At 35.5% G+C, this 12,358-nt stretch overlaps 1 protein-coding gene across 1 annotated transcript; it reads left to right on the top strand.

The window, feature by feature from the left end:
- Positions 1-762: 762 nt before the first annotated feature.
- Positions 763-11,227, top strand: LOC132268804 (fumarate hydratase 1, mitochondrial). The gene is made up of 18 exons (XM_059769650.1): positions 763-940; positions 1,098-1,283; positions 2,963-3,080; positions 3,487-3,636; positions 4,554-4,664; positions 4,784-4,867; positions 6,360-6,458; positions 6,590-6,640; positions 6,780-6,829; positions 8,365-8,446; positions 8,657-8,751; positions 8,832-8,898; positions 9,052-9,102; positions 9,334-9,429; positions 10,021-10,119; positions 10,233-10,262; positions 10,390-10,455; positions 10,805-11,227. The coding sequence occupies exons 2-18, from the start codon at positions 1,126-1,128 to the stop codon at positions 10,889-10,891; spliced, it is 1,494 nt and encodes a 497-aa protein (XP_059625633.1). The 5' UTR covers positions 763-940; positions 1,098-1,125; the 3' UTR covers positions 10,892-11,227.
- The last annotated feature ends 1,131 nt before the right edge of the window (positions 11,228-12,358 follow it).

Genomic DNA, 12,358 nt, shown 5'->3' on the forward strand with positions numbered 1-12,358 from the left:
GATCTACATTTTATTTCTGCAAAACAAATGGTATTTTTTTTTTCCTTTCATTTCTGTAACTTCTGTTTCGGTTTTTTTTTTTTTTTCTTGTCAATTATGTCTACAAGAAAATTTGAATCTGGGCATGACAAAAGGAAAAAAAAAAGAATCTGAATTGGATTCGAAATTTGCAGAGATTGAATCTGAAACAATTTTTATCAACATGCCAAGCTTTTTGAAGATGGAAATCTTTTCAGAACTAAAAAAAAAAAAAAAAATCATAACAAGAACTTTGACAAGCAAAAGTAGTTAATATAGGGTAAAGCTCTAAAGTTACTTCTTGAAAATTAAAATACTTACAAAAAGCATGCTTTTGAGTGAATTCCATAGTGTTGGAAGGGGCTTGCCATGAACTACCTCACACTCTGCTTCCACTAGTAGATTCACAAATAGGATTACTAAATTGGTCAAAAGAAGAGATAGGGTACTGAGTGGTGAATTGTTGAGAAATAAATTGATAATTTTTTTTTTATTAATTATCCAAATGGAATTTTCTATGCTTAATCAGTCAATTGTCTAAAGAAATATCATTAATTAACTAAAATTGAATTAAACAACAGTTAATTTTGGTTGATATATTTTGATTTAGTCCAACAAAGCAGCATGGAGACAGTGTATGTATTTTATATTTATACGTGCCAAGGTGATGGGCCTCTTTTGGTCGGGCATACGACGGCGCCGAATAGCCGCCTATTGGCGTCAAAGCCATTTGTTTGTTGGGACTTTGAAGTTTTTAACGAAGATTTTTTTTTTTGGAAAATGATATGCTTGATTATTGTTTTTATTTGACAAGAAAGCCCCCTTTTCTCTTAAACAAGTCCCGTCTAGGTTTCAGTCTGACCCCTCTCCCTGTTCGAGCTCGTCGACGGCAGAGTCTCCGCCGATTCAACCTACTTCAACAGTACAATTTAGATCCCACTCTTTTTACAACAGCTGCATAACATTATTTCTATCTTTCACTCTCTCAAGCTATATATATGAATGAATGTTTGTGATCAGTGATCTTTATTTCTATCTGAATCTTATCATTTTCCTCTCTGATGCTTTCGTTTTTGCAGGATTAGATTAGTTTAGAGGAACTCAGTTATGGCTCTGCTAGTAGCTTCTCGTCGTCTTTCAGGCGGATCGACGACGTCGTCGTTAATGGTTGGATCGCTACGTCATGTTCCTTTTTGGAGATCGTTTTCAACTTCTTTTAGGGAGGAAAGAGACACATTCGGGCCCATCCAAGTTCCCTCTGATAAGTTCGTTCTTTCTTTCTTTCCCTTTTGATTTCAGTTTTATGAACTTTTAAGCTTTTTTTTTTTTTTTTTGGTTAAAGGGGTAAGCTATGAATTTTAAGTTTCTTCTTTGTCAAATACATAACAAAAGTAGATTTATTAACAAAAAAAAAAGGGGTATATCATATCAATGTCCACATGTCCGTTGTTGTAATATGATATGCTTATGCTGGTATATACCGTATGGTCTCACAAGTAGTAATTTTATTTGATATAGATATGATTTGTAGTAAGGGGCCTTCTTGGTGTTCTGATTCGTTGTCACACCCATTTTATTTTGTTGGAAATGCTTTGGTAATTGACATGTACATGGTGCACGTTAATGAAGATATGAAGGTTTAGACCAAATTATGCAATTTTTGCCCCATTTTCAAAACCTTGTTTCTTGCCATAACAGGAATGTGTTCTTTCCCATCCCTCCATTGTATGGTTTGTCTACTTACATATTTACTTACCCAATAATTCCTATTGTACCATTAGTACTCATTGTCATCACAACAACTAATAACTACCTTATTATTTATATTAGTCCTAAAATGAAAACCAAATTATTTTAATCCTTCAATAAGCAATCCCATTATTATTGTTGCTTCACCATTCAAGGTCACGACAGCAACTTCATTTTTCATCTTTTTTCTCTTTTAAAATTAAGGATACACTATTTTCTTTTTTACTTTATTTCCTCTTAAATAAAGATGTATCATCACTCTTTCCTTCTTTTGGTTGGTTGAGGTGCATATTAGAATTGGGGTACACATGTTGCTTGTGCTATGAATCTTGGAGGTTGGACGAGTAGCCACTTAGGGCCTTCACATATTTTTTTCTTTATCTAGAGCACTGAAATTGTATTTAGATGGACACCTTAGAGTGGCTAACTTGGAGCTGACTCCTTGGCTAAAAAGAGGGGCAGTGATTCATTAACAATTTACTGATCTTCTACCCCATAGGAGTTGCTATTGTGAGGTTTGGTTCCTTTGCATTCTAGTCTCTTCTTAAGTTCCCTTTATTTCTTTTCATCTCAATGATCTGATTGAAGGATGACCTATTTTTCTTGTTCCAGTTATTTTGTTTTGAAAAATTTCTTCATTTTATTTAAAAAAATATTATTATAACTTTTAATTGCCTGAAAAGGTTTCACGTGGCTTGATTCACCATGGTCATGATATGTCAAGAGTAATAGATGAATGGTTTGTGACCCATAGCTATGGTTTGATTATAGACTTATAGTTGCTTGATTAAAGCAAGTTGTGTGAATTGTGAAATAGCTTAGAACTGATTATTACTTGGAAAGCGATATGGTTGATACGAAGTATGAATGACGTTAACTTCTTGGCCATCTGGAGAGTACTAATGAAAATGGATAGCCTCAGCTGGCCATCTCACTGTTTACACTGCAGAAATTTCTGCTTGCAATTTGGATTTATATTTACTGTGTGAAGTTTGAATACATTTTTACCTTAACATATTATAGCATTTTCATCTTTTTCTATGATTGAATTTGAACCTTAGTATATTGGGGGACAAACTTAAGCTGGCTTCAAAATTTGTCCCCTATATTAGTCTGTACACCGAATGATACCTTGGATTTTGGGATTTTGCTGTGAATGATAGTTTTTCTTTTTGTTGCAATTGATATCTTTCAGGTTGTGGGGGGCTCAAACCCAAAGATCATTGCAGAACTTTGATATTGGAGGCGAGCGTGAACAAATGCCAGAACCAATTATTCGTTCATTTGGCATTCTTAAAAAATGTGCTGCCAAGGTTGTTTTTAGTTTTACATAGTAACAACATCTCTGTTTGTTTTGCATATTTGCATCTTATTAAAGTTACATTCACAAGTGACTGTAGTTTATGGTTGGTTGTGCATGTTGCAAGAAGTTGTAGTTGTAATTTTAAACATAATATATTATACGTATGGTTTGACCACCAACGGGTAGTGGCCTAGCAGTATAAGCCTCTTACTTCCCAAAGGGAGGTCAGGGGTTCAAGTCTCACAAGAGACAAGTGTGTGTGAGTACCAACTAGGAAAAAAAAACATATGGTTTGACCTCTTGTATTAATTAAATATTTGATAGTATATTAACAGGTTAATAATATGTTATTCAATGTTGTTTACTGATTTAATTTTTTGGCTGATATGACATGTACTTATGGTATTCTATTTTAGGTGAACATGGAATATGGTCTTGATCCAACCATAGGGAAAGCAATAATGCAAGCAGCCCAAGAAGTGGCTGATGGAAAATTAAATGATCATTTTCCTCTAGTGATATGGCAAACTGGTAGTGGCACTCAGAGTAACATGAATGCTAATGAGGTAACAATAAGTTTAACTTTTAGGTCCACTGATTTGATGTTGTTTGGGCTTGTATGCAGCTGGGACCTTGGTGTTTCTCATTCCAAATTTAGTGTCATGATATGTTCTGTGGGTTCTCTGGTTTGGTTTAATCAAGAAAAGTGTGAGATGTGATGAGGTTTGGAGTGATTTACCTAAGACGCTTATCCAATGGAGTACCTGAACTGAGATCGTTGGATGTTGTGACAATAGCTTCATTCCCTTTACAAACTTCGTAATGAATTTTCTGAATGGTTAATTGCATGGGCCAATCAGAAATACACAAAGCTGCTGAAAAATTATATACTTTTAGCGGCACCATAGCTGTATTTTAAAATGGGATGGCCTTTATTGTAGAGTTGATTTTAAGCTATTTTCTGGTCTCTTTATCACTGTTGTATTTAGTGGAAAATTCAATAGATTGGATTATGATTATTATCGACTTTGCTTTAATTTTGGCTGGTTTTTATAGTATATGGGCTCTATGTGACATTTGGTCCTTCCTCCCTTGTTATGTGCAGTCTATGTTGGGAACTTGTCTGTTTCCAGGTTCCACCCTTCTCTGATTGCTATTATTTCTGTGATTCTGTTAGTTGTTTGCCTTGTCCTAGCCGGATTGCGCTGGTATATCTTATTGATGCTTATTGATTTGGTTTGTGGTAGCATTGGTCATGGCTAGGTGTACGAAGAATTGAACTTATTGGATATGTGTCAGGGATGAGCTGTGCTCCAAGTTACTTCTTTTAGGCTTTCCATGTTCCGTGTAAATGTATTGGTATTGGTATGGGGACACTTACCCAAAAAAAGGGGACTTACGGATACAACCTGTAGCATCATGATTGGTCATGAATATAACATATTTCTATTTGGATTAATTTTTTATTTCTGGACTGTTTCAGGTTATTGCGAATAGAGCAGCTGAAATTCTTGGCCATAATCGAGGTGAAAAGTTTGTGCATCCAAATGACCACGTGAACAGATCACAATCTTCTAACGACACATTCCCAACTGTAAGTGTCTTGAAGATGGATACACTTAAAGCATTTTGTAAACTGCTTAATAGATGCTAAATGCAGAATACTTTATTTCTTGCTGGGTTGTAATCAGTTGTGGTTTGCATCTTGTACAGGTAATGCACATTGCAGCTGCAACGGAAATAAATTCAAGATTAATACCGAAGTTGAAACAGTTACAAACTTCACTACATTCAAAGGTTGAAGTACTTTCTGTCAGACTAAAGAGCTAATTAATATACAATGTGAAATTGCATTTTTATTGCTATATATCACATAACATTTGCTGACTTTATCATTATGAATATATTAACTTGTTGCGTATTTGATGCATCAGATTTAATGGCAAAACATGCTTTGCACCATTTTGTATTAGAAAATGTATAAATTTTAAGGCTTCAATGTCTTATGAATTTTCTTATGTTGTAAGTCCTTGTCTTCTATTGCCGTATTTATATGTACTCGTGGACCTTGCGTGCTCCTTTGGTATATTGTATTATACATGCTAGACTGTAGGCAGGGCACAAGAGAGGATGCGATGTGGGAAGGGATTGCAGATTTTATTGGCTAATGGTTAGTTCAGCTTGTTAGAAAATGCCCACTGAAATGGTATCTCTTGAGTTCTACGATTAATCATAAATCCACTAATAAGGTTTTTTTTACCAGCTTTCTTGGCGCTCAAGAATGTTTTTATTCAATTGACATGTAAATCATTATATATTCATTTACAAAGGCAACTTAATGCTTACTTGAACTTGCAATTTTGTTTTGGATAGTCTGTTTTTACTCTTTCCCTTCTTGTGTAGGTGGACATACTTAATGGTAATGCCTAATACTTAGTAATTAGACACTCGACTCCTCTTGGGTGCAAACAATTCCATTTTTTTTTTTTTTTTTTTGGGGGGGGTGGTGGGGGAGAGGAATTACACACAAGTATAATAATCATCTGACAACGTCTAGATGCCATCATATATGCAATGATTGCTTTCCTTACTGGTCTCCTAGAAATAGTGAGAAAGTTATACTCCACAACTTTCATTCCGAAAAATCTTAGCCTTATTGTTCAAATAATGTGCAAGTTTGTCCTCTATCAGCCTCTACAATCATGGAGAGGTTTGACTGAGAACAGGCCTATTTTGTTCGGACTCATCCCAGAATGCTAATTGTGAAAGGTATCATGGGATTGCTTGTACTTTGTCAGGCTTATGATTGTTACTAGTTAGTGGGTTACATTCATTTTAAATGATTATCTGAAAGTTTGGGTCTGATCGTTCTTAATCAGTTTTGTGTAGCACTGGGAAGAGAGTTTCTTTTTACTCTGGTATTATCAATACCCTTAGATGCTCTATTTTGGAAATTGATAGGTGGTATGGATTGGATCGTCAAGGTCGGTGTTCTACGACTTGGTATGTGGGATGTATTGTCTAAAATAATGTAAATTGAGCAATAACTAAGGTGGCATAGGCAGCTTTTCTCATGCACTTAATGAGTCATAGAAATGTAATGGTTGGATCATTTCTTTCCCCAAGGTGGTTTTGATTTTTATTTGTTTTCCTGAGATCCTGACCACATATTATATACATGTATGCACACTTTAATCAGTCACACCTCTGTTACTTTCAATTATTACTATGTTACAACTGACACAACAACAAAAGCAATTACTAATTTTGCTTTTATTTATTATGCCAGTCAGTTGAATTCAAAGATATTATTAAAATTGGACGTACCCACACTCAAGATGCAACACCTTTGACTCTTGGGCAAGAGTTCAGTGGCTACACCACACAAGTAAGTTAGCTTTGCTATAACAGTTTTGCACTCTCAATTGTTACTATCAAATGGATTAGTTTTTGTTCACATGTTATTGCAAGCATTACTTATGCTGGGAGGGACTCGTGAAAATATCCTCTTTCTTGCAGGTGAAGTATGGAATTGACCGTGTTATGTGCACCCTTCCACGAATTTATCAGGTTGAAAGCTGTGATTTGTTAAGTTCTAGATGTTCTGTGCTCTCTGTTTTTTTGTTTTTTGTTTTTTTGTTTTTTGTTTTTTTTTTTTTTTTTTTTTTTTTTTTATGGTTCTCACAGCTTGGACATGTCATTTGAGCAGCTTGCTCAAGGTGGTACTGCTGTAGGGACTGGATTGAACACAAAGAAAGGGTATGTGTTGCAAAACTTTAAGGTTGAAGCACTTTTGCTTGTGTTTTCAGCCCCCTTTTGATGCTTATGATTATCCTATCCTTATGCAAGATTCTTTCTCTGTTTTCAAATTTTCATTCTTTTGGCTTAATTTCCTCTGAAATTGTGAGATTTCTACAACCCCTGTTCTCTCAGAAGCAACTTGATCAACATGTAATTTCCTTGTACATTGGTGAATCAAAGATATAGTTATGCATTTTCTTTTTTCTAATATTATGCCATATAAAAGTTATTTGACACGTTGATTTGATGTTAAGATAGCCTCCTTGGAGTCATATGCAATTTGTCATTCCTTTTAGTCCCATTGAGTACTTGGGAAAGAATTCTTTTTGCATATTAAGGATGCAGAAGGTGATGTATCCTAGCAGAGAACACATTGAGTAAAAGGGGAAAACGAGATTTTCTGCAAGAATACATTGCCAAACACCAATGCAATTCAAATTAACATTGGTTTAAAATAATGAGCTTCTTTTTCTTTCTTTTTTGGTTAACCCTTATTAATAAAATTCCTCCCAATTAAAATCCAAGGCCAATCCGTGGATGAAGTACTGAACAGGTTCTAAAAGTATTTGAGTTCTGTAATTGAAGTTGAGAATATTCTTTGATAGGTTTCAATGGTTGAAGGATGTTTTTGATGAAAATAAACTATGATTTGGACACTATAATGAAGAGGGCAGCTTGCATTTTGTTTGCTGTTGTAAATTCAGAATAGAACTCGGGAAAACCGACAAAAAAACAAAGAAGAGAATAAAAGAAGTATAAGAATCTGTTGTTGTGAACAAAATGTCGATAGCCGCAAACTTGACTTGTTTAATTTGGTAATGAAAAAGATGCTATACTAGTGATTTAAATTCAAATGTCATGTCTATGTTAGATTGATAAGCGAGTAGCACTCCAACTGGTGTGTTACGATACACTAAATTATTGTCTACATGTATTAAATACAGCAGTCTGTTTGCATGGTGGTGTACGTGTACCATGTAGGAAGCATCACCATGCCAACGAACAAGAAAGGATGCCACTAAATGTAAAGTTTATTGCTTCTTTACCTCTCTATGTGTACACACACACACACACACCGCTGATTTGGAAGGTCAGATTTATTTTCCAATTTTTTTTTTTAATGCTCATGATTTTGATAATTAACATAGCAATGGGCGTCTAAGAGGATGTTTCTGAATGTAATTACAATCCTAAGTTTATTTTATTTAATTTCAATTATTGCTGTTACCTTCAGTCTATATGCATAGACTTTTGTTATAGCTGCACTAAATTTTTTAAAACTACAACAATTCCTGGAAAAGGAACCCAGATTATCTCACAATAATATGTGGAGTGTTGGATTAGGAGGAAAAAATGCTTCTTCACCTGGTTACTCAGCATTGAAATCTAACCAATAATTTGCAAGTGGCACTTTATAATTTCATCTACGTATCTTTTTTTGTTTATTTAACTTTTATTTTTAGATGCTGATGATCAATTTTTGTGTCTATTAGGTTTGATGTAAAGATTGCTGCAGCAGTATCTGAGGAAACAAACCTACCATTTGTCACAGCAGAAAACAAGTTTGAAGCACTGGTTAATATCTAGTTCCTTTGAAGTTTGCTTCTGTTTTGTTATTGGATGGCTAGAAGGAAAATAATGTCGATATGTTGTTTTATACCATTTACATCAAAATAGTTTTACATGTTGTTTGTATATTTTTTATTGTAGCCGAGCCCAAGTAGTTGGGAAAAAGGCTTGTTGTTTTTATGTTCACATATATATATATATATTTTATAATACCAGGCTGCCCATGATGCTTTTGTGGAATCTAGTGGAGCCTTAAACACAATTGCTGCTTCTCTGATGAAGATTGCGAATGACATACGCTTGTTAGGAAGGTACATATGCTTGTTAGATAACCCTTACTGTCTTCTGTTACTTTCCTTTTGGGGTTTTCACATCCTTTTTTCTCATTCAGTGGTCCACGTTGCGGCCTCGGTGAGCTCATTCTTCCTGAAAATGAACCTGGCAGCAGTATAATGCCTGTAAAATCCCTAATCTCTACCTTAGTTTTATGTCTGTCAATACTTATCTAAAAAAGGTTTTATGTCTGTCAAGATTTCTTTTGCCTTTTGAAGCTAAACTTGGCAACTTCTTTCCCTTTTAATCTTATTCTGTGTGAACTAATGCTATTTCAGGGAAAAGTGAACCCTACCCAGTGTGAGGCTCTTACAATGGTCTGTGCACAGGTAAGATATAGCGTCATTCTGATTCATATGGATGACAAGATCAATTAGTGTGCTCACGCAATGTGTTCGCGTTCATGGAATTGTAATAATGTTTCTCCCGATTTATCTTGATTTATTTGAGTGATAGAAGATATTGTCATATAATATTATGTCAAAATTACTAAATTTTAGTTGGCATTACCGTCAAGTCTCTAAGCTCGTTCAATCAATCAACATTTTTCTTGCTTGCAGGTTATGGGAAACCACGTGGCCATCACAATAGGTGGATCAAACGGCCATTTTGAGCTGAATGTATACAAGCCAATGATTGCTAGTGGTCTCCTACGCGTATGTTCTTTTGTCATTTCATTATTATAATTTTTATTCAAAGTCATGGCAGAGAGCATGCAATATCAGTTCTTGCATGATTTGAGGAGGGCATCAAATTGACAAGGTGGTGTGTCTATTGATTTGTCATAGCAGTTCAGGCAAATCTGAATTTGCTTGAGAGGATTTCGGGCCAACATCAGACAGTGATGTTTGGGAGTAACATTAGAGAGCTTCTTGTTTACTGTATCTTGAAATGTTCTATTATATTCAACTGAATATTTTGAAAGAACAGGGTAAATAGTAGGGAAATGTTTTGGTTCTTTCACACTTTAGCAATTTGGATTATTTCATATTTGGGCTGGGTAAATGTTTTCTTTGAAATCTGCAGTTCCAGAACCATATGAAAAGTATGGTTTCCTCTGACCTAGTAACTTCAGGATGAAAATAAATAAAATTTGATATTATATTGCAGAGCTGCCTAGGATAGACATTATTATACTGATATATTTTATCATAATGGTGCTTGAAAGAAATTATTTGTTTATGTTCCCCCTTTACCTAGTATATTATTCTTTTACTCATCTCGGGTTTTTGGTGCATTGCTGGTAGTCACTGAGATTGCTTGCGGATGCATCAGCTTCTTTTGAAAAGAACTGTGTTAGGGGAATTGAAGCCAATAGGGAAAGGATTTCAAAATTACTTCACGAGGTAAGCTGGTGTCGGGTTACATAAGGTGTAAAATTGTGAAACATATTATTTGTTAAAACCCAAATCTGACTGATCTATATTGTTGCAATGTTTTTATCTTCACCGCCTTACAGTCACTTATGCTTGTCACATCTTTAAACCCTGTAAGTTTCAACTCATGTTCAGTTCTACATTCTCTGCAATTCCCCCTTCCCCCCCGCCACCGCCCCCCCTTTCCTCTGCTGGGTTCATCTGTTCAGAATAATAACTATTGCTGTTGCTTCATTATAGAAAATTGGTTATGACAATGCTGCTGCGGTTGCCAAGAAAGCCCACAAGGAGGGAAGTACATTGAAGGTGATGGTTTGTCTCATTATTATGCAGTGTTAAGATGTCTTCTATTAACATAGATAATTTTTATTCATAATAGCCTTAAGGAGCTTCAATTTTTATCTAATTTGAATTGGATAACCTAATAGGCCAGTCAAGGTCATCTGGTTTCCGTTAGTGGAAGCTGTGGTACTGAGCACAGGCATAACCTTTTAGCACTATTTGCAGAAAATGACTGTTCTCAGAATTGAACCAGCATACTTAATTGCTGATCTTTTACCACTAAATGAAGCAGTGGTCCCTTGAATTTGATAATTTAGTTTGCTAGAATCAAAGGGCAACATCTGTTCAAATCTGACGAAGTAAATCTTTGCAGGAATCTGCTTTAAAACTTGGAGTACTCACCAGTGAAGAATTTGATAAACTTGTAGTGCCGGAGAAAATGATTGGTCCTTCTGACTGAGAAACTAAGATAATTTAAAAATAGAAGAAATTGTCTGCAGACTTTAGCATGAATGCAGTGCTATACCCGTTGTGCAATGTTCTCTTCTCAGTCTGTATGTGGAATAAAGATCCAGTGGCGATTTCATTTTTATAAGAAAACAATATTCTTGAGGTTTTCCTTAATTGTTCGGCTTTTGTCTTTTCGAACATTCAGGCCATATGGCAGTTGGTAACTGTAATAAGGGGAAAGCCTCCCACATTTTTGTAACAGTGGATTAGAGGAATATACACATCAGAATGAAATAAAATATTCTTAGGCAGGGAATTAATTTTCCCTATGATTTTCTTCTTATAATAGTGGCTGGAGAATTTGCTTTTAAGAAGATGCCTTTACCATTTGTAATCATTTCAAAAACATGGGCAACCTCTCTAATTAATTTCCTTCATTTTTTCTTGTAAGCAATTCTCATCTACCTAGCACTAAACAGAACAGGCTGTTAACTAAAAAAGTGAGATCTTATTGTAACAGACCGCAGCAGGGGTTTCAATGCATGAAATTAAGAGCTTTCAAGTCTTGAAGAAACTCGGGAGCTTGTGGGTAAGAGAGTAAAACGTAACCAAAATGGAGAGCAGCTGACCCATTGTGCGTGCTTGGCTGGAGTCATATTCTAAGAAAGCGTGTTCTTAATCAATTTCAATTCCTCAGTGGCATGAAGAATATTCATTAGCTCCCTAGGTGCCTCGGTAGAACATGCTACTCCAATCTGAATATTAGAATCAAGCACTCATGGATGCATCCGGACATGGTCGCTTCCTCTTCTTCCACACCCAACTGAATCTGATCCACAATCTTCGCTTCCTCTTCTTCTATGCCCAACCGAATCTGATCCACAATATCCATCACTTGTTCTGGCAAATTTGTGAAGGTTGAAACCATCTATAAGCAGCTATCAGTTGGTCTTTTGCCAGTGAACATTTCCAGCAAAAGGATTCCATAGCTATAAACATCCCCATGGGCTGGCACCTTGCTCCCCATGCCATATTCTGCAAAATTCAGGCATTTCATATTACAAGGTCACAATGTTTTCTAAAATTCAAGTTATATTAATTTATGTGAAATTATAAAAAGCACACAAACACACAAAAATAAGTTTGATTACCTGGGGTTGCGTATCCAATAGTTCCCATGATACCCATGGAGCTGGTTTGATTTTGAGAAGATCCATTGTTGTGTTGCTGTATGAACCTTAACGAACCAAAATCACCCAGGCAGGCAGTCATGTCACTATCAAGATGAATGTTGCTTGGCTTTAGATCACAATGAACAATTGGCAAGATAATCCAAAGCAGAAGCCACATCAATAGCCACGTTTAATCGCTGAAGAAAGTTCAACCTCTTAGGTTCCTGATCAGGTACCGGATGCAACCAAGTCTCAAGACTCCCATTTGGCATGAATTCATATACCAGGGCTTTGAAATCATTGCC

The sequence above is a fragment of the Cornus florida genome, unplaced genomic scaffold, assembly GCF_030987335.1.
Source record: "Cornus florida cultivar Cherokee Brave unplaced genomic scaffold, ASM3098733v1 CherokeeBrave_3.0.0_Hap2_Chr08, whole genome shotgun sequence".
In the NCBI taxonomy this organism is placed as follows: Eukaryota; Viridiplantae; Streptophyta; class Magnoliopsida; order Cornales; family Cornaceae; genus Cornus; species Cornus florida.